The sequence below is a fragment of the Pleurodeles waltl genome, chromosome 4_1 (genome assembly GCF_031143425.1).
Source record: "Pleurodeles waltl isolate 20211129_DDA chromosome 4_1, aPleWal1.hap1.20221129, whole genome shotgun sequence".
NCBI classification, from domain to species: Eukaryota; Metazoa; Chordata; class Amphibia; order Caudata; family Salamandridae; genus Pleurodeles; species Pleurodeles waltl.
The window spans coordinates 252,332,314-252,353,915 of NC_090442.1; the positions used below are offsets into that span (position 1 = coordinate 252,332,314).

The 21,602-nt window shown below is 45.9% G+C and overlaps 1 protein-coding gene across 3 annotated transcripts in view; it reads right to left on the bottom strand.

Moving 5' to 3' along the window:
* FBLN1 (fibulin 1) overlaps positions 1-21,602 on the bottom strand; it is a 766,403-nt gene that overhangs the window by 633,818 nt on the left and 110,983 nt on the right. For all 3 annotated transcript variants that reach the window (XM_069228256.1, XM_069228253.1, XM_069228255.1), the window contains exon 2: positions 5,030-5,138. In XM_069228256.1, the coding sequence (XP_069084357.1) occupies positions 5,030-5,138 (109 nt within the window). The remainder of the gene's footprint in view (positions 1-5,029; positions 5,139-21,602) is intronic.

The window sequence follows — 21,602 nt, forward strand, 5'->3', positions numbered from 1 at the left end:
GCATTCTGACATAGCGTTGGCCACAGAGTACAGTAGGCGCATGACAGAGGGAATGAAAGTGATGTGATGAGAATAATGTTATGTTCAGGGGCGGCTCCTACATTAGGGCAGAGGAGCATTGCTTCCCCGCCAGCATCAGAAGCTGCAAACCTTTCACCACCAAGGGCTAATAAACTATGTTTGTCCTATAGGACACACAGCATTATCAGTACTCAGGTTGTACCTTTGTCACAGAAGGTATATATAGGAGTTAGTGAAGACATCAAAGCCTGGCATGAGTGGCGGGATGCACTTTGATCATGGGATGGCTAGTGTGCTGTGGACTATGTGGTGATGTGAGGGTTATATTATTAGGAGCCCCAAAAGGGGTTATACTTGTCTGGAGAAACTATAACTCATCTGAAAAAACCTATAACTTGTGGCCTAAAGTTACATAAGTATAACTATAACTGCTGAATTTCTATAGTTTTTGTGGGTAAAACATGAACCTAACTACACCATCCCTGTAACCTTTGGTTATTTCAGGGAATTATTTCATAAAAATGGCGCTTATGGGGCCAGCACAAGTTCTTCAGGCCTGATAAATTTTGGTATAGGATGCCACATTTTAATTTCTGTCATTACTTTAGAAGTAGGTGCATCAATTGTATTTTGACTATTACAGTCAAATGAATGAACATTAATGTATTTGTGCACTTTTTTTCACAATCATGTAATCAGACCTATCTGTGCCACTGAGCTTTAGCAGTTAATACTGCTTCAGCTAATGTTTGTGAATGCCAGTCAATACTGAAAGGAGGTGTGGCTGAGCTGTGAGACTGTAATATTCACAAGGTCACCTTTCTGCTATTTGGTACCACCTTCCTATAAAAGTCAACTGACGCTGTTACCTTTGCTAATCTTCTTTCAGAGTCTGAAAGTGGGCTATAAAAATCATCTGTAAGACCTGTTGTGTGGTTTAGGAACTGATTATTTCTTTAGAGACCTGAAGGTTATGAAGTGGGCTGCTGACGTTGGATTATCAGCTCCTTGGTGTCTTAGAAGGCCAGCCTTTGGTATGCAAGGCTTGTTTTCATTTCTAGCTGGGCTTAATCCAAAGGATGCACTTAAAGGGCCATCAGCCCATTTTTTTGTTACAGTCTCATCCTGGCTGTGAGCTCTATGGAGCCTGACTCCTACAAGCCAATGTATTGCCATCTAGGCACTCAGCCTGTTTTCGTTTCACACATGCTTGCGTGACACTATGATTTGGGGCAGGTTTTTGATTGTGTTCAACCCCTGTGTATAAGAGATGTACATGTACTGTAAGAATGTCAGACATTTGTATTTATGAGTAATTACACTAAACGATTTAAATAGCACATATTACATTCGTTTTTTTAATTTAATTTCTTTTACAGCTCTACTCATCCCAATGTAGGGAGTCAGAGACACACATTATGGAGTGGCCTCGTCATGGGTAGTATGCTATATCTAAATATAATTTGCAATTACATTATACAGAAATAGTGAATCATAAAAGTATGCAAATCGATGTACAGGACTGTTGCATGGGACAAGAAGGGTTACAGGTTGTAAGGGTCGTATACCATGCATCCTGCTAGTCATTCTATCCTGAAAGTACTTCGTCTAGAGAAGGATAACATCAGGATTTAAAAACTAACAGTAGTTAAGCTTTTCTGTAGAAATACGACTTTATTACTACCCAAAGGAACCCTTTGTTAGCAATCTTTGCATAACAAAAGGTTCAGAGAAACAAATAGGGCTCTGAGTGTATTCCTTTTAAGTTTGCATGTGACTGTGGCATTCCGTTATGCTTCAGACTCCGTGGAAGAGTTTAAAGTGAAAGGGGTTGTCTGTGGGAAATAGATTAGAATACATTTCAATAGTTAGTGAGTGGATCCTTTCGGATATTTGGTTTATATAACCCGGTCTTCTTCGTTTGCCGGGTTAGTCTCTATTTTGTCTGGACATTTGGCCTTGTTGCCCGTTTCCTTGGGGCACAGTTTAAAAAAATGAAATATACATGTTGACTGTCACACTCTGCTTTGTAGGACTTTACCTCGAGAAACTCCACCACTTTCGGCTGACTCCCAGTTTATGGGATGCCGGAGTAAAGATTTTCCAACAATGCTCGGACCCAATCGATTATACAGAAATAGACAGAAGTGAAATAGTGATAAAATTCACTTTCACAGGGGTCCCTTAGTAGGTTGGAGCCCTGGGCAATTGCGCTCTTTGCCCATGTCTTAAAACTTCTCTGCACCTACGTTTCAGAAAGGCTGTTGACATTTTCACACAAATGTTGAACTTTTTTTTGCATTGCGCTAGACAAAGGTTTGTTTGGATGTCACACCATCAATAACCTTTCTGAAAGGTTAGTAAAATTCGACCATCAATTTGCCATAATTAATGTTATTAGAAACCTGTTCAAGCAAATTAAACCAGAAGAATTAAACACGCTTGCAAATAGAATGCAGAGTGAGGAAGGTATTCAGTAATAGACGCCCTCCTTAGGGAATACAGTTCACGCAGACGAGCTGCCAGTGGCTAGCAGCCTACAACCAACACGATCATTATTACAAATTCTGTTTGCAAGCTACAGAACAAAAACAAGCATTTTCAATGCAACAGGTCTCGCATTTGTTCGAGTTAGAGCTATTAGCATTGTAAAGCAAAAAAAAAAAACGCAGGGCTATGTAAAATGCAGCGCGATCGCACTGCGTGTAAAATGAACAGGTAAAGTAGTCCGGGTATGTTTTTAGTAGTTTACCGGTGCTGTGTAGGTGGGCTAAACACCGGAAAAGGCATGACGTATGCATGCCTTTCACAAATGAAAGCAAGCGAATTTTAAAAGGCAAGCCCACAAACCAATGTAAGTGACTGATGTGGCATGGGCGTGGTTTAAAGCCCAAAGAGAGATTAGAGAATGGACGGAGCACTTTGTGCTCGCCCATAACGAGCAGTGGCAAAACCAAATGGCCTGGCTTCAGTGCACAAAAGCATCAGACAACACTCATTCATGCCTGTTTTGGCATATGAGTCACACATATCACTATCACTTGTTTATCGGCTATATAGAGAGTTCCAGCAGACAAATGCGAACCATGACTAAATCTTAATCTGCTGGAGTGAAAAAAACATTGTATATATACAATGGACCTATAGGATAAATAATGCAATTGGTGGTGATTCAGTGTGCTTTCGAGATGTAAAATCGTCCCTTATGCTTTTGAATCCAAGCACTCCACAAGAAGTGGACTGATACACCACACAACCAATAGCATGAGGTGAGAGAAATACCCCTCTTGATGTAGTCAAAGCTCGCTCTATGTATATTTAAAGCATTGGTAACACTAGATCAAACAAATAGCTACAGTGTCAAGCCGGACCTAAAAATAGAGGGACGTAGAAGGCTGATTGCAGAAAAAAATAAAAATAAATCGACACTTGCACACACTGCCTTAGCAAGGAAGCCATAGTCCTGCATGCAAGCAAGACAAGCATTTTCAATGCAATGGGTCTCACAATTGCTCAAGTTAGAGCTATTAGTGTTGTAAAGAGAAAATAAACGCAGCGCAATTGCACTAGGTAAAATGCAGCGCGATCGCGATGCGTGGAAAATAATCAGATAAAGTAGTCCGGACCCCAGGCTGAAAACATCGAGCCTCGTATGTTTTTAGTAGTTTACCGGTGCTGTGTAGGTGGGCTAAACGCCAGAAAAGGCATGACGTATGCATAGCTTTCACAAATGAAAGCAAGCGGATTTAAAAGGCAAGCCCAAGAAACAATGTAAGTGACTGACGTGACATGGGCGTGGTTTGAAGCCCAAAGAGAGATTACAGAATGGACAGAGCGCTTTGCGCTCACCCATAAAAAATGGGCTTCCCTACCCCCATTTTGCTAGCAAACACAGCCACTCTCAGGGTTCAGATGGGCCCTAGGATTCTTGGGCTTCAATGCTAATGCATCTGCTGCACTATTGGTAGCTGCACCCTTGTATTCATTCTAAGAGAGAAATAAAATGGATTAAAAACCTTACTGATATGTAATTCATATGTAATAGTGTAATTTACAAAACTGTGTGTCTGGGGTAGAAACACCCAAGTGTACAAGGTACAAAGGATACTGTTACAAAACGTACTGACCACCCATAAACAGAAAGGAATATGGGGTTGCTCATATTCAAGGAGCTCAAAGGGCCCCAGAATGTGATAAAGAAACGAGCAAAATAGTTTTTGGATATTACTGTGGGTGGAAAAAAATCCTTTAACTAGCAGGAACACGAGCTGTCTGTGGTGTCGCTGTTCAAACCGCCAGCAAGTCTTTATCTTCAGTGCAACAACCAATTATAAAAACAATTTCTTGACACTAGTAACAATGTAGAAATAACTTGGGACGACCAAGGTCTAGGTGAAGGGGAAAGGAAGACATGAGCGATACATCCCAATGCCTCAGAAATTAATATCAATTAAATCAATCATTAGAACTTGTAGCACATTTATAGAATATTATTGGTTCTTATAAAACAAGGACAAATTTAAGGAACTGTTGGTTGATGCTTTTAACAGCACCCTGGAAGAGACTTGAGCAGTTACAGCAACAAAATTCAATACAGCATTGGACGGATACTCATCAGGTCATGGGAATGTTAAAACTGGTATACTCGATTTAGTGGATGCATGTGATCCACCATCATTACCAGGGGCTTAGTTATCGTAGTGCAGCATGTACAGTGTCACCCAGATCTAGAGACGTGATGGGCCACTGCATCCAAATTATGACCACCTTTTCCAGAAACTGGGGAAAGCGGATGCTATTTCCTTGTTTGTCTTAAGGTCCATTGTACCCTTCAACGCCACTGATCATAATTCATCTTTGTTCCAATTCAAACACAGATTTTGGCATAAAATTAGGAAAACACATTCACTGGTCTCATTCTCGCACGACCAGAAAGCTAAGCCTCACATACACAATGTTTTACATTCATGTACATCTACATTCAGTGCAAAAACAGTAGCTTACTTACCTGCAATTCTTTGATGAAGAGATTGTGGGAAGGGAATCACAATTGCGTTTTTCAACCGCCCACTCATATCCACTTGTGCAGCAGTCCTCCATGGACAGCTGTACAGTCACTGCAAAAAAAAAAAAAAAAAAAAAAAAATTAAAATGTAAAGCTGCATCTTGCAAAATTAATTCAGACAAGACCACGACTAGGATGCGCCTCACTTCCTCTTGAAAAACTTATATTAAATATAAATTTAGCTAAACAGCCAGTTATTTTTCCGTTGGCCTTATTTTCCAAATAGGGCCAAATAAAACATATAACACTTTAACACTTGTTACAAACGGATAGATGTGCATTTGTCAAAGCATTTCAAACTAGTCAAGGTGATTAGCTATTAACTTGAAAAGGACAGATGCGTTACCAGGTGAACAGACACTGTGTAATATTTGACGAATGTGTGACTGCAAGGCCACCCTTGCAGTGCTCCTCCATGAGCTCTGCCTGAGCTTAGCTTAGGAATCATATAATAGGCACTGAAGAAGCATTTCTGTGCTCAGCAGGAAGAATAACAACTCGGTATAGGGTTTGTATGCCTGCTGTGTGACCAAGATGCCTATTCTAATAGTATAGGAAACTAGGGATCCTTGGTCCTGACGAAAACTAGGGACCCCGCATGGGGCCATCATCTGAAACACGTTGACTAGTCAGAAGCAGAAGTAATCATCTCTCCTGGCTAGTCACTCAATTTTAATCATCTTGTTGCCTTTTTGAAAGATTAAAGGTAGTTCACATTAAGAGGCTTCCATGATTTTCGAGTTAAACTTGCATACTTGGATCCCACACCTTACCCTTCATAAATAAGTGCTTCGTGTGAACATAGAACACCTGCCTGCCATTAGAGGATCCTTTGGTGAGCAAGGATGGCCAATGATGAAGCTTGCCACCTTGGGGAGGGGTGGCGAGGGTGGGGTGTGATGCCATTCCAAATTTTTTTTTTCAAATGGCTTATAAATTGGAATAGATGCTCTTGAATATTTTTTGGTCCTTTCCAGACTACAAGCCATATAGAGAATAAAAGAACACTCAGTATTAGGACATTTCCCTAGCGTGGATCTTTCTTTTGTAGGCCTTGTTTGCTCTTTTGTGGTGTGCATTGTATGTGGGAGGGTGCAAACGTAGATATCCCATAATTCCCTCTCATTCACTTGACCCCTTGACAGTAAGGAGTCATGGGTTATGTATTAAAATAAAGGCCACTTTGACAGGTACCTGAAAATACCACTAAAAGTGATTCTTACTGGGAGAGGTGGAGCAACTTAAGTACATAGGTGTGAGTGCTTCGGCTTCTCCAACCACCCAGTCATATTTTTCACTGCTGGAACCTGGCAGAGGTAAGTCTGGCGTGGCTCTGAATACAGGACCAACCTACCCGCACTACTGTAGTTACAGCAGGAGAAACAGGGCTGTAAGGGCTGTCCAGGTATTTTGATGCACCTGTGGGGCCTTTTTCTGCATGACACCAGTGTATGTGAGTGGTCTGCTGGGTCCTCGGAATGGGATTCCTGGCTGGGGCTAACCCACACAGCCAGGTGAAAGGCAAGCTGAAAAGGGGTACGTATGCAGCGGAGCATCTGTGCAGCTGCAGAGGTATAGGCTCTTTGGTGCACCCAACAGCCTTCAAATGTTACTATTAGTACCAGTGGGCTAGGTTGGGTGGCAGCAAGAGTAGACTGTGAATTGGGTTTTACAGTGTGGTTTAGCTTTAAATCAGACTGCAGATCTGTGCTTTTACTCTGGAGTGGACTGCAGCTTCCCTGGGTGAAGCACTGTATCCTATAGCTGGTAGAGGTTTCTTTTAAGGTTTTGCATTTTACAAGGTCTGTTGTGAGCTGCATTGTAAGGTTACAGTGGGCTTACAGTCTGCCCATTTGTAGGAAGTTGGCTCTGTATGTGCTATTTCAAAGTAAGGAATAGCATGCACAGAGTCCAAGGGTTCCCCTTAGAGGTAAAATAGTGGTAAAAAGAGATAATACTAATGCTCTATTTTGTGGTAGTGTGGTCGAGCAGTAGGCTTATCCAAGGAGTAGTGTTAAGCATTTGTTGTACATACACATAGACAATAAATGAGGTACACACACTCAGAGACAAATCCAGCCAATAGGTTTTTGTTATAGAAAAATATCTTTTCTTAGTTTATTTTAAGAACCACAGGTTCAAATTCTACATGTAATATCTCATTTGAAAGGTATTGCAGGTAAGTACTTTAGGAACTTTAAATCATAAAAATTGCATGTATACTTTACAAGTTATTGACAAATAGCTGTTTTAAAAGTGGACACTTAGTGCAATTTTCACAGTTCCTGGGGGAGGTAAGTATTTGTTAGGTTAACCAGGTAAGTAAGGCACTTACAGGGCTTCAGTTCTTGGTCCAAGGTAGCCCACCGTTGGGGGTTCAGAGCAACCCCAAAGTCACCACACCAGCAGCTCAGGGCCGGTCAGGTGCAGAGTTCAAAGTGGTGCCCAAAACACATAGGCTAGAATGGATAGAAGGGGGTGCCCCGGTTCCGGTCTGCTTGCAGGTAAGTACCCGCGTCTTCGGAGGGCAGACCAGGGGGGTTTTGTAGGGCACCGGGGGGGACACAAGTCCACACAGAAATTTCACCCTCAGCGGCACGGGGGCGGCCGGGTGCAGTGTAGAACCCAGCGTCGGGTTCGCAATGTTAGTCTATGAGAGATCTCGGGATCTCTTCAGCGCTGCAGGCAGGCAAGGGGGGGGTTCCTCGGGGAAACCTCCACTTGGGCAAGGGAGAGGGACTCCTGGGGGTCACTCCTCCAGTGAAAGTCCGGTCCTTCAGGTCCTGGGGGCTGCGGGTGCAGGGTCTCTCCCAGGTGTCGGGACTTAGGTTTCAGAGAGTCGCGGTCAGGGGAAGCCTCGGGATTCCCTCTGCAGGCGGCGCTGTGGGGGCTCAGGGGGGACAGGTTTTGGTACTCACAGTATCAGAGTAGTCCTGGGGTCCCTCCTGAGGTGTCGGATCTCCACCAGCCGAGTCGGGGTCGCCGGGTGCAGTGTTGCAAGTCTCACGCTTCTTGCGGGGAGCTTGCAGGGTTCTTTAAAGCTGCTGGAAACAAAGTTGCAGCTTTTCTTGGAGCAGGTCCGCTGTCCTCGGGAGTTTCTCGTCTTTTCGAAGCAGGGGCAGTCCTCAGAGGATGTCGAGGTCGCTGGTCCCTTCGGAAGGCGTCGCTGGAGCAGGATCTTTGGAAGGCAGGAGACAGGCCGGTGAGTTTCTGGAGCCAAGGCAGTTGTCGTCTTCTGGTCTTCCGCTGCAGGGGTTTTCAGCTGGGCAGTCCTTCTTCTTGTTGCAGGAATCTAATTTTCTAGGGTTCAGGGTAGCCCTTAAATACTAAATTTAAGGGCGTGTTTAGGTCTGGGGGGTTAGTAGCCAATGGCTACTAGCCCTGAGGGTGGATACACCCTCTTTGTGCCTCCTCCCAAGGGGAGGGGGTCACAGTCCTAACCCTATTGGGGGAATCCTCCATCTGCAAGATGGAGGATTTCTAAAAGTTGGAGTCACTTCAGCTCAGGACACCTTAGGGGCTGTCCTGACTGGCCAGTGACTCCTCCTTGTTGCTTTCTTTGTTCCCTCCAGCCTTGCCGCCAAAAGTGGGGGCCGTGGCCGGAGGGGGCGGGCAACTCCACTAAGCTGCAGTGCCCTGCTGGGCTGTGACAAAGGGGTGAGCCTTTGAGGCTCACCGCCAGGTGTTACAGCTCCTGCCTGGGGGAGGTGTTCGCATCTCCACCCAGTGCAGGCTTTGTTACTGGCCTCAGAGTGACAAAGGCACTCTCCCCATGGGGCCAGCAACATGTCTCTGGTGTGGCAGGCTGCTGGAACTAGTCAGCCTACACAGACAGTCGGTTAAGTTTCAGGGGGCACCTCTAAGGTGCCCTCTGGGGTGTGTTTTGCAATAAAATGTACACTGGCATTAGTGTGCATTTATTGTGCTGAGAAGTTTGATACCAAACTTCCCAGTTTTCAGTGTAGCCATTATGGTGCTGTGGAGTTCGTGTTTGACAGACTCCCAGACCATATACTCTTATGGCTACCCTGCACTTACAATGTCTAAGGTTTTGTTTAGACACTGTAGGGGCACAGTGCTCATGCACTGGTACCCTCACCTATGGTATAGTGCACCCTGCCTTAGGGCTGTAAGGCCTGCTAGAGGGGTGTCTTACCTATACTGCATAGGCAGTGAGAGGCTGGCATGGCACCCTGAGGGGAGTGCCATGTCGACTTACTCATTTTGTTCTCACTAGCACACACAGGCTTGTAAGCAGTGTGTCTGTGCTGAGTGAGGGGTCTCTAGGGTGGCATAAGACATGCTGCAGCCCTTAGAGACCTTCCTTGGCATCAGGGCCCTTGGTACTAGAAGTACCAGTTACAAGGGACTTATCTGAATGCCAGGGTGTGCCAATTGTGGATACAATGGTACATTTTAGGTGAAGGAACACTGGTGCTGGGGCCTGGTTAGCAGGGTCCCAGCACTCTTCTCAGTCAAGTCAGCATCAGTATCAGGCAAAAAGTGGGGGGTAACTGCAACAGGGAGCCATTTCTTTACACAAGCCCCCCCCAGCCCACAGGCCAGGAGACTCAGCCCAAGCTGGGAGAGTCTTCCTAGTCTGTCAGGCGAGGAAGAGTAGGAGAAATAGGCTGGTTAGTTGCAGGGCCTACTCTGCCTTACATCCTTCTGTTCAGGTCATTCCCTTTGGGGAACTGACCTACTTCCACAGTGATAGGACCTAGTCTGAATTGCCTCTTGTCTGCCTCTTCAATGTCTCCACCCATTCTTTCTATTTTGGTCTTAGAGGTATCCACCTCTGCTAACCTTATCTTGGCCAGGGTTACCCCTAGCTTACCCAGAGAGGTTACCCAGAGCTGGAGTAACCCCACCATGACTAATAGGGTCAGGGGGCCTAACTTGCTATTTGGCATGGGGTCAGACCACCATGCTAAGGATAGTGCAGCCATAAAGGCTAACACCCAGCAGAGGCCACTGACAGCTGTCAGTGCCCAGAACCACACCTTTAGCTCTTCACCTAAAAGGGAAGGGGCTAAGTTACAGGCCTCTTTGGGTTCAGGTTGCCTGTCTGCTGTATTAGAGTGGGGGGTTACCACATCTTGTAGTAAACACCCTTCTTCCACTCTTTCTTCTGTTAGCTGAGGAGCCACCCACTCAGGTTTAACAGTTGCCTGACTAGCCAGGACTTCTTGTGGGTCAGGTTGGACTTTATCAGGGCCATTTTTGGAGTTCTCCCCTACTGGAGCAGAATCTCCTTGGCTTGCTGTAACCTTGGCTAAAGGTTGTCCACCCTTCCTACTCTGTTTTCTTTTCTTCTTCTTCTGGGGCCTGCTTGCATTTACTGCAGAGGCAGGACTTCCAGAATCCTTGGGAGAGGACTGGCACTGGACCAGTTCCTCTCTTGGGCTCTGACTAACCTCTGGGTAGTCATTTCCAAGGAGACAATCAAGGGGGAGGTCTGTACTGACTACTACCCTTCTCCAGCTAAGAGTGCCACCCACTTCTATGGGTACTAAAGCCACAGGCCTCTTAGTGACCCTGTCTAGGCTAACTCTTACCCTGGCAGTCTCACCTGGGATGTACTGGTTTGAGAGCACCAGCCTGTCATGCACAATAGTGTGACTGGCACAAGTGTCTCTCAGGGCAGTGGTTGGGATTCCATTCACCAGTAGGTGGTGGAAGTGTCTACTTCCCTCTGGAATCTCCAACTCACCTGTTGGGCCCTGTTTCCAGTTGAAGGCTATGAAGACCTCCTCATCTGAGGAGTCATCTCCCATGGCTACACTGGTTACCCCTGGAATTTTGTTCTGGGGTTTGTTTTTGGGACAAGAAGTGTCCTTGGTGTGGTGCCCAGACTGTTTACAGTTGTGGCACCAGGCCTTAGTGGCATCCCAGTTCTTACCCTGGTACCCACCTTTGTTTTGGGTTGTGTCTTGGGGCCCACCCACCTGTTCTGGTTTTTGGGGGCCTACAGAGGACTCTTTTTCTTTGTTTCTAGTGTCACCCACTTTCTCCTGGGGAGTTTTTGTAACCCCTTTCTTTTGGTCACCCCCAGTGGAAGTTTTGGTTACCCTAGTCTTGACCCAGTGGTCTGCCTTCTTTCCCAATTCTTGGGGAGAAATTGGACCTAGGTCTACCAGATACTGATGCAACTTTTCATTGAAGCAGTTACTTAAAATGTGTTCTTTCATAAACAAATTATAAAGCCCAACATAGTCACACACTTCATTTCCAGTTAACCAACCATCTAGTGTTTTTACTGAGTAGTCTACAAAATCAACCCAGGTCTGGCTCGAGGATTTTTGAGCCCCCCTGAATCTAATTCTATACTCCTCAGTGGAGAATCCAAAGCCCTCAATCAGGGTACCCTTCATGAGGTCATAAGATTCTGCATCTTTTCCAGAGAGTGTGAGGAGTCTATCCCTACACTTTCCAGTGAACATTTCCCAAAGGAGAGCACCCCAGTGAGATCTGTTTACTTTTCTGGTTACACAAGCCCTCTCAAAAGCTGTGAACCATTTGGTGATGTCATCACCATCTTCATATTTTGTTACAATCCCTTTGGGAATTTTTAGGATGTCAGGAGAATCTCTGACCCTATTTAAGTTGCTGCCACCATCGATGGGACCTAGGCCCATCTCTTTTCTTTCCCTTTCTATGGCTAGGAGCTGCTTTTCCAAAGCCAATCTTTTGACCATCCTGGCTAACAGGGGGTCATCTTCACTGGAGTTATCCTCAGTGATTTCAGAGGTGTTGGTCTCTCCTGTGAGGGAACCAGCATCTCTGACTATTATTTTTGGAGTCAGGGTTTGAGGGACCCTGTTCTCCCTAGATAGGACTGGTAGGGGGGAATTTTCCTCCAAGTCACTATCCTCTTCCTCTGAGTTGCCACCCTCAGAGGGGTTGGCCTTTTCAAACTCTGCCAAAAGCTCCTGGAGCTGTATTTTGGTAGGTTTGGGGCCCATTGTTATTTTCTTTATTTTACAGAGTGACCTTAGCTCCCTCATCTTAAGATGGAGGTAAGGTGTGGTGTCGAGTTCCACCACAGTCACATCTGTGCTAGACATTTTGCTTCTAAAAGTTGGAATACTTTTTAAGAATCTACAACTGGTTCTAGAATCTAATTCAAACTTTTACAAACTTTTAAGCTCTAAAAGAAATGCTAAACAGGATCTAACACAAGGCCCTAGCAGGTCTTTTAAGAATTTAGAAAACTTTTCAAATTGCAAAAATCAATTTCTAATGACAATTTTGGAATTTGTCGTGTGATCAGGTATTGGCTGAGTAGTCCAGCAAATGCAAAGTCTTGTACCCCACCGCTGATCCACCAATGTAGGAAGTTGGCTCTGTATGTGCTATTTCAAAGTAAGGAATAGCATGCACAGAGTCCAAGGGTTCCCCTTAGAGGTAAAATAGTGGTAAAAAGAGATAATACTAATGCTCTATTTTGTGGTAGTGTGGTCGAGCAGTAGGCTTATCCAAGGAGTAGTGTTAAGCATTTGTTGTACATACACATAGACAATAAATGAGGTACACACACTCAGAGACAAATCCAGCCAATAGGTTTTTGTTATAGAAAAATATCTTTTCTTAGTTTATTTTAAGAACCACAGGTTCAAATTCTACATGTAATATCTCATTTGAAAGGTATTGCAGGTAAGTACTTTAGGAACTTTAAATCATAAAAATTGCATGTATACTTTACAAGTTATTGACAAATAGCTGTTTTAAAAGTGGACACAGTGCAATTTTCACAGTTCCTGGGGGAGGTAAGTATTTGTTAGGTTAACCAGGTAAGTAAGGCACTTACAGGGCTTCAGTTCTTGGTCCAAGGTAGCCCACCGTTGGGGGTTCAGAGCAACCCCAAAGTCACCACACCAGCAGCTCAGGGCCGGTCAGGTGCAGAGTTCAAAGTGGTGCCCAAAACACATAGGCTAGAATGGATAGAAGGGGGTGCCCCGGTTCCGGTCTGCTTGCAGGTAAGTACCCGCGTCTTCGGAGGGCAGACCAGGGGGGTTTTGTAGGGCACCGGGGGGGACACAAGTCCACACAGAAATTTCACCCTCAGCGGCACGGGGGCGGCCGGGTGCAGTGTAGAACCCAGCGTCGGGTTCGCAATGTTAGTCTATGAGAGATCTCGGGATCTCTTCAGCGCTGCAGGCAGGCAAGGGGGGGGTTCCTCGGGGAAACCTCCACTTGGGCAAGGGAGAGGGACTCCTGGGGGTCACTCCTCCAGTGAAAGTCCGGTCCTTCAGGTCCTGGGGGCTGCGGGTGCAGGGTCTCTCCCAGGTGTCGGGACTTAGGTTTCAGAGAGTCGCGGTCAGGGGAAGCCTCGGGATTCCCTCTGCAGGCGGCGCTGTGGGGGCTCAGGGGGGACAGGTTTTGGTACTCACAGTATCAGAGTAGTCCTGGGGTCCCTCCTGAGGTGTCGGATCTCCACCAGCCGAGTCGGGGTCGCCGGGTGCAGTGTTGCAAGTCTCACGCTTCTTGCGGGGAGCTTGCAGGGTTCTTTAAAGCTGCTGGAAACAAAGTTGCAGCTTTTCTTGGAGCAGGTCCGCTGTCCTCGGGAGTTTCTCGTCTTTTCGAAGCAGGGGCAGTCCTCAGAGGATGTCGAGGTCGCTGGTCCCTTCGGAAGGCGTCGCTGGAGCAGGATCTTTGGAAGGCAGGAGACAGGCCGGTGAGTTTCTGGAGCCAAGGCAGTTGTCGTCTTCTGGTCTTCCGCTGCAGGGGTTTTCAGCTGGGCAGTCCTTCTTCTTGTTGCAGGAATCTAATTTTCTAGGGTTCAGGGTAGCCCTTAAATACTAAATTTAAGGGCGTGTTTAGGTCTGGGGGGTTAGTAGCCAATGGCTACTAGCCCTGAGGGTGGATACACCCTCTTTGTGCCTCCTCCCAAGGGGAGGGGGTCACAGTCCTAACCCTATTGGGGGAATCCTCCATCTGCAAGATGGAGGATTTCTAAAAGTTGGAGTCACTTCAGCTCAGGACACCTTAGGGGCTGTCCTGACTGGCCAGTGACTCCTCCTTGTTGCTTTCTTTGTTCCCTCCAGCCTTGCCGCCAAAAGTGGGGGCCGTGGCCGGAGGGGGCGGGCAACTCCACTAAGCTGCAGTGCCCTGCTGGGCTGTGACAAAGGGGTGAGCCTTTGAGGCTCACCGCCAGGTGTTACAGCTCCTGCCTGGGGGAGGTGTTCGCATCTCCACCCAGTGCAGGCTTTGTTACTGGCCTCAGAGTGACAAAGGCACTCTCCCCATGGGGCCAGCAACATGTCTCTGGTGTGGCAGGCTGCTGGAACTAGTCAGCCTACACAGACAGTCGGTTAAGTTTCAGGGGGCACCTCTAAGGTGCCCTCTGGGGTGTGTTTTGCAATAAAATGTACACTGGCATTAGTGTGCATTTATTGTGCTGAGAAGTTTGATACCAAACTTCCCAGTTTTCAGTGTAGCCATTATGGTGCTGTGGAGTTCGTGTTTGACAGACTCCCAGACCATATACTCTTATGGCTACCCTGCACTTACAATGTCTAAGGTTTTGTTTAGACACTGTAGGGGCACAGTGCTCATGCACTGGTACCCTCACCTATGGTATAGTGCACCCTGCCTTAGGGCTGTAAGGCCTGCTAGAGGGGTGTCTTACCTATACTGCATAGGCAGTGAGAGGCTGGCATGGCACCCTGAGGGGAGTGCCATGTCGACTTACTCATTTTGTTCTCACTAGCACACACAGGCTTGTAAGCAGTGTGTCTGTGCTGAGTGAGGGGTCTCTAGGGTGGCATAAGACATGCTGCAGCCCTTAGAGACCTTCCTTGGCATCAGGGCCCTTGGTACTAGAAGTACCAGTTACAAGGGACTTATCTGAATGCCAGGGTGTGCCAATTGTGGATACAATGGTACATTTTAGGTGAAGGAACACTGGTGCTGGGGCCTGGTTAGCAGGGTCCCAGCACTCTTCTCAGTCAAGTCAGCATCAGTATCAGGCAAAAAGTGGGGGGTAACTGCAACAGGGAGCCATTTCTTTACACCATTGCTTACCATTCAATGGCTTTTTTGTCACTCGTTTGCTTGCTTCTTACCAATTATCTTGTGTGGCATTTCCTTCCTCTTCTTGTGTTTGTCCCTTCCCTGGAGCATTGACACATTATTTGCATACTTCCACTGCTCATTTTCTGGGTGCCACATTTTTGTTTTTGCTCAAGCTCTGTACAAAAGTATGTTTTCCAGCTGTCTCCCTTGTGTGCTTCTCTTTCCCCCTCTGTGTTGCGCTCTCTTTGGCTCAGGTGCTTCTCCCTTGCTGTCCCTGTTACTCTCTCATCTGTGCACATTTCCTACACCCTGAACAACAACAAATACCTCTCTCTCCCCGTTAGTTTGCTTCCCTCCTCTGCCCTCCACTTTGCTTCCTTCCACCCACACGCCCTGTGTTGCTTCCCCTGCCCTGTTTAGGATTGGAATGCAGCAGATTGCAGTAGGGCAGAGTGTTTTGGATTGTGGCAGATTGGAGCAGGGTAGATTATTTTGTATTGGAGTAGAACAGATTGTTTTGGATTGGAGTGGAGCAGATTGGAGTGGGCCATATGGTCTTGGATTGGAGGGGGACAGATTGTTTTGGACTTGAGTGGGACAGACTGTTTTGGAGTGGCGCAGATTGTTTTGGATTGGAGTGGGGCAAATTGGTGTGGGGCAGATTAGATTAGGGTGGGTTGGGAGGATTAGAGTGGGGTGGGTTGGGGTGAGTCGAGTGGACGGGGGAGTGGGTTGGACTGGTGTGGTGGATTGGAGTGGGTGTACTGCCCGATTATGTGTTTAAGCATAATTTCAGAAATTACACATAATAATAAAAGTGTCGCTTTGCAATATTTAGAACAAGATAATCGTCTCTTTTGAGAACAAACAGCATCCACAAGCAAAAACAAAAGAAAACATGAGTAACAAAGTGAGAAAAGAAGACTTGGCAAATAAAAGAAAGTTAGCTATAAAAAAATAAAACTTTGCAATTTTGTCTGGCCTGCTGGCCACATTTTTGCCAGTCACAAGCCTTCTGTTTGCAGGGAACTAGAAGTTAAAAAGAACAAAATAGTACCTCAATCACATGGGGAACAGCGGACGGAAACGGAGTAAGTTGTATCCATCAGTTCTTGGTCCCTGCTCTACACAGAGGAACGGAAATGAAGCATGGCCTGCAGTGACAAAATTGCAAGGCTGTAAAGAAGAATGCCACACAAGCCAAGAAATGGTAAGTGACAGGTGGGTCCAAGCCCTTTGCTGTACAGAATAGAGTCTCGAAAACGAGAAGAATGCTCTAACACATGCACTCGCAGGCTCAACCATAAAAAGGGAGGTTTAGGCATGGCAATGGTGTTATTTTACCATTTCGAAATGGCAGTTTAAAACTGCATACGTATGCTGCAAAGGCAGGCCTGAGACAAGTTTGACAGTGCTACTTTAGCGAACGGCACAATAAATGCAGCAGGCCCACTAGTAGCATTTAACTTACAGGCCCACGGTGCATGTAGTACCACTTTACTAGGGACTTACAAGTAAACTAAATGTGGTAATTGGGTAGAAGCCAATGTTACTATGTTTAAAGGAGCGAGCACAAGCACTTTAACACTGGCTAGAAGTGGTAAAGTACACAGAGACCTAAAAGCCAACAAACACGGGTTCAGAAAACAGGAGTATGAAGGTAAAATGTTTGGTGATGACCCTGCAGAGATAGCCAAGTTCAACACTCCAGGATAGGGAAAAGGACAAACTGGACTCATCTGTAAGCACCTTTCTGTTTTCTTTGCAGCAGGATGTGGCAGCAGAATTAAAGTGCATGCACCTTTAACTCCAAGAACTGAAACACGTAGCCTGTACAATGGTCCAAAAACTTGTTTGTAAGGAATCTGTTCCTGCACTACCTCTTCCACTTTGGGGCACCACCTGTCAGCAGTGTTATCTTCAATATTGTTGGAGTCTTTTATATTGAAAAAACATTTTTATAACTTCTTGAATGTTCTGTAACAATGTCAATCATGAAACAGAGTCCAGTGAGTTTGTTTTTTGCTCCGCTACCCTTCCAGGGAGATCAAGATCAGGCGCATACATTGGTAGCCCAATGCGTAGTTCATACGGGATACAACCACCTAAGACTGGTTATAGACAAGTTATTTGGTGCTCTCAAAACCCCATAAAGACTATGAAGCTATGTCAATTCTGTATCCAGCACCCTATCAGTCAAGGCTTGCTTAAACATATCACCAACTCACTCTACACCACCATTTGATTCTGGACAGAATGGATACAAGTTTAGCAGGCATAGTCCTAGAGCAATCATGGTATCTATAAACCAGTGCTGGAGTAGGTGCTGGTCTAACAACAGTTGAATGTATTGTTTGCTGTCAAATGTTACATTGGGGAAACAGCATTAACATTGCTTGATCGAGTGACTCCTCCTCTTCGGCTCCATTGCGCATCAACTCAATCTTAGATTGTTTTCTTTCCGCCATCGGGTTCGGACGTGTTTCTTTTAGCTCTGGTAGTTTGAGTTGGAAAAGTACTACAAAATCTCTAAATTCGTCAGTATTGTTTTCAATCGTATACCATCCATCATCGACACTTCGGTACCGGCAGATACAACACTCTACTTGCCCTTCGGGGCACCCGCGCCCAACTCGGGCCTGGTGGGCCCGACAAAAGCCTCGTCGAAGTCTCATGGACCGGACCCTGTTCTGATTCTGCCCTCGGTGCCACGTCAAGTTCCTGTCTACAGACCAACATCTTGTTTGTAACCTGTGTCTATCTCCAGACCACCGAGAGAATACTTGCGAGGCCTGCAGATCCTTCCGTTCGAAGAAGACTCTATGAGACCGAAGAGTGCGAAGGTTGGAAATGGCATCGAGAAGCACTGAACGTCTCGACGTAGAAGAGGGGGAGATGATGCACACCGCAGTCTCCGTTCGGGGGTCCGACTCCAAGCACGAGTCCGACAACGACAGACCAATCACGGCAGGACAGCACGTGAGTACACCTGCCCCTGCCAAGCCCAAACACAAGGCCTCGGGGACGCCACTGCCAAAAGGCCATGGCTCCACCCGTAAAAAGACTGCCAGTGACCAAGCAACAACTTCGGCACCGAGAAAGGCCACGCCACCGAAGCCTTCGGACTCGAGCCGAAGCACAGGCTCCGAAATAGTCAAGCACGACCCATCGAGTCGAAGCCTCGAAAATCCCTCTCGGAGCCAAGGCCAACATCTACTCCAGGCCTTTCGATCCCAAGGAAACCGGCTTCAGAGCCGAAAAGACCCATATATACAGAGGAGCATGGACTTTCCAAACAATTGAAAGAAAGCCATAGATTTGCGGAGGAACTTACGCAAATGGAGGAATTTGATGAAAAACAGGCCAGAATTCAAATTCATAAAGACACTGGCAAGATCCTCACTGCACCTCCTCTAAAAACAAAGAGGAAGCTGGTCTTTCAAGGACATTTGGACACTGACCAGCCACTGGCTAAAGTTCCAAAACCCAGACAGAAATCTCCACCTCCTCAGTTCTCACCTCACCAGTCTCCCCCTCATTCTCCTCAACTAACTGTCTCTCAACCTATTATCCCCACTGCACAGTCTCCAGTACACTCTGCAGAGTCACACCAAGATGATGTCGACCCATGGGAACTTTATGATGATCCCATTTCTGACAATAGTCCAGAGTGCTATCCGTCAAAGCCATCACCCCCAGAGGATAGCACCTCATACACTCCGGTTCTAACTAGGGCAGCGTCATACCGTAACGTAGCCATGCACACAGAACCTCTTGAGGATGATTTTTTATTTAATACGTTGTCCTCAACTCACACCACGTACCAGTCTCTACCCATGCTTCCTGGCATATTAAAACATGCACATCAAATCTTTCAGGAACCAGTTAAGGCAAGAGCAATCACTCCTAGGGTAGAAAAGAAATATAAGCCGCCTCCTTCTGACCCAGCTTTTATTACCAAACAGCTACCCCCAGATTCTGTAGTGGTCAGCACAGCAAGGAAAAGGGCTAACTCCCAGTCGTCTGGCGACGCACTGCCATCAGATAAAGAAAGCAAAAAATGTGATGCTGCTGGTAAAAGAGTAGCATCACAAGCGGCTAATCAATGTAGAATAGCCAATTCCCAAGCGCTAATGGCTAGATACGATAGGGCCCACTGGGACAAGATGAAAGACATCATCCAGCATCTCCCCAAGGATCAACAGAAAAGAGCCCAAATAGTCGAGGAAGGGCAGGCCATAACGAATAATCAAATCAGGTCAGCGTTAGACTCCACAGACACAGTCGCAAGAACTATCAATACAGCGGTCACCATTAGACGACATGAATGGCTTCGGTTGTCAGGCTTTAAATCTGAAATCCAGCAAGCTGTCCTTAACATGCCATTTAACGAAAAACAGCTGTTTGGCACACAAGTTGATACAGCCATTGAAAAAATGAAAAAGGATGCCGACACTGCTAAAGCTATGGGAGCGCTTTACTCAACACAGTACAGAGGCTCATTTCGAAAGCCTCAATATAGGGGAGGTTTTAGAGCCCAACATCTGAGGCATCTACCTCACAATCCAAACCCTCTTACCAGCCACAGTACCAAAGAGGAGGGTTTTGAGGAACATACAGGGGACAATTTCCCAGAACTAGGGAGCATATCAGCCCTCAAAGCAAACCACGCACACCAAGCAGTGACATCTTCCCTCACCACACTTCCCCTGTGGGAGGAATACTGCAAAAGTTCCACACACACTGCTTACCCATCACAACAGACAATTGGATCTTATCCATTATCCAACATAGTTACTGCATAGAATTCACACAAATTCCTCCAGATACACCTCCAAAACCACACAAACTCTCCTCCCAACACATTTCAATGTTGCAAGCAGAGGTACAATCATTATTACTCAAACAAGCCATAGAGCTTGTACCACATCATCAAATAGGAACAGGGGTTTACTCCCTGTATTTCCACATTCCCAAAAAAGATGGAACATTGAGACCAATACTAGATTTCAGAACTCTCAATCTTTACATCCTATCAGAACACTTTCACATGGTAACACTACAGGATGTAGTCCCACTGTTACAACAACAAGATTTCAGGGCAACACTCGATCTCAAAGATGCATATTTTCACATACCCATCCATCCATCACACAGAAAATATCTCAGGTTTGTAATGCAAGGAAAACATTACCAGTTCAAGGTGTTACCTTTCGGGATAACAACAGCTCCCAGAGTATTTACAAAATGCCTTGCCGTAGTCGCAGCCTACAGAAGAAGGCAACATATCCATGTCTTTCCATATCTCGACGACTGGCTAATAAAATCCAACAGTCAAACACAGTGTCAACACCATACACGTAATGTAATACAGACCCTACACACACTAGGGTTCTCAATAAACTACCAAAAATCTCACTTACAACCAGCGCAGGTTTAACAGTATTTAGGAGCCACGTTAAATACCTAAACAGCACTTGCAAGCCCAAGTCCACAAAGGGTACAATCATTCCACAATATATTACCACAAATCAAGCCAAACCAACAGTACACAGTCAAATTTGTCATGAAACTGTTGGGCATGATGGCATCATGCATCGCCATTGTCCCCAATGCAAGACTAAACATGCAGCCCTTACAACAGTGCCTTGCAAAACAATGGTCACAGGCACATGGTCAACTTCAAGATCTAGTGTTGATAGACCGCCAAACAAACATCTCGCTTCAGTGGTGGAATTCCACAAATTTAAACAAAGGGCGGACATTTCAAGACCCTGTGCCTCAAACCACACTTACAACAGATGCATCAATGATTGGATGGGTAGCACACCTCAACAATCACAACATTCAGGGACAATAGGCCAACCACCACAAACAACTTCACATAAACCACTTAGAATTGCTAGCTGTATTCCTAGCACTCAAAGCCTTTCAACCTCTTCTCGTTCACAAACACATTCTCATCAAAACAGACAAGATGACTACAATGTACTACCTAAACAAACAAGGAGGAACCCACTCATCACAACATTGTCTTATAGCACAAAAAATTTGGCATTGGGAAATTCACAACAACATTCACCCTGTAGCACAGTACATTCCAGGGATTCACAATCAATTAGCAGATGTTCTCAGCCGGGATCATCAGCAAACACACAAGTGGGAAATTCACCCCCAGGTAATTCACAAGTACGTTTGCTAATGGGGAACACCACACATAGATCTATTCGCCACCAGCCAGAATGCAAAATGCCAAAACTTCGCATCCAGGTTTCCACACCCTCTATCCAAGGGCAACGCTCTATGGATCAACTGGTCAGGGATATTTGCTTACGCTTTTCACCCTCTCCCGCTCATTCCATTTCTGGTCAACAAACTGCATCAAACAAACTCATACCTATAGCGCCAACGTGGGCACGTCAACCATGGTACACAACATTGTTAGACCTATTACTAGTACCACACATCAGGCTGTCAAACAGGCCGGATCTGTTGACAC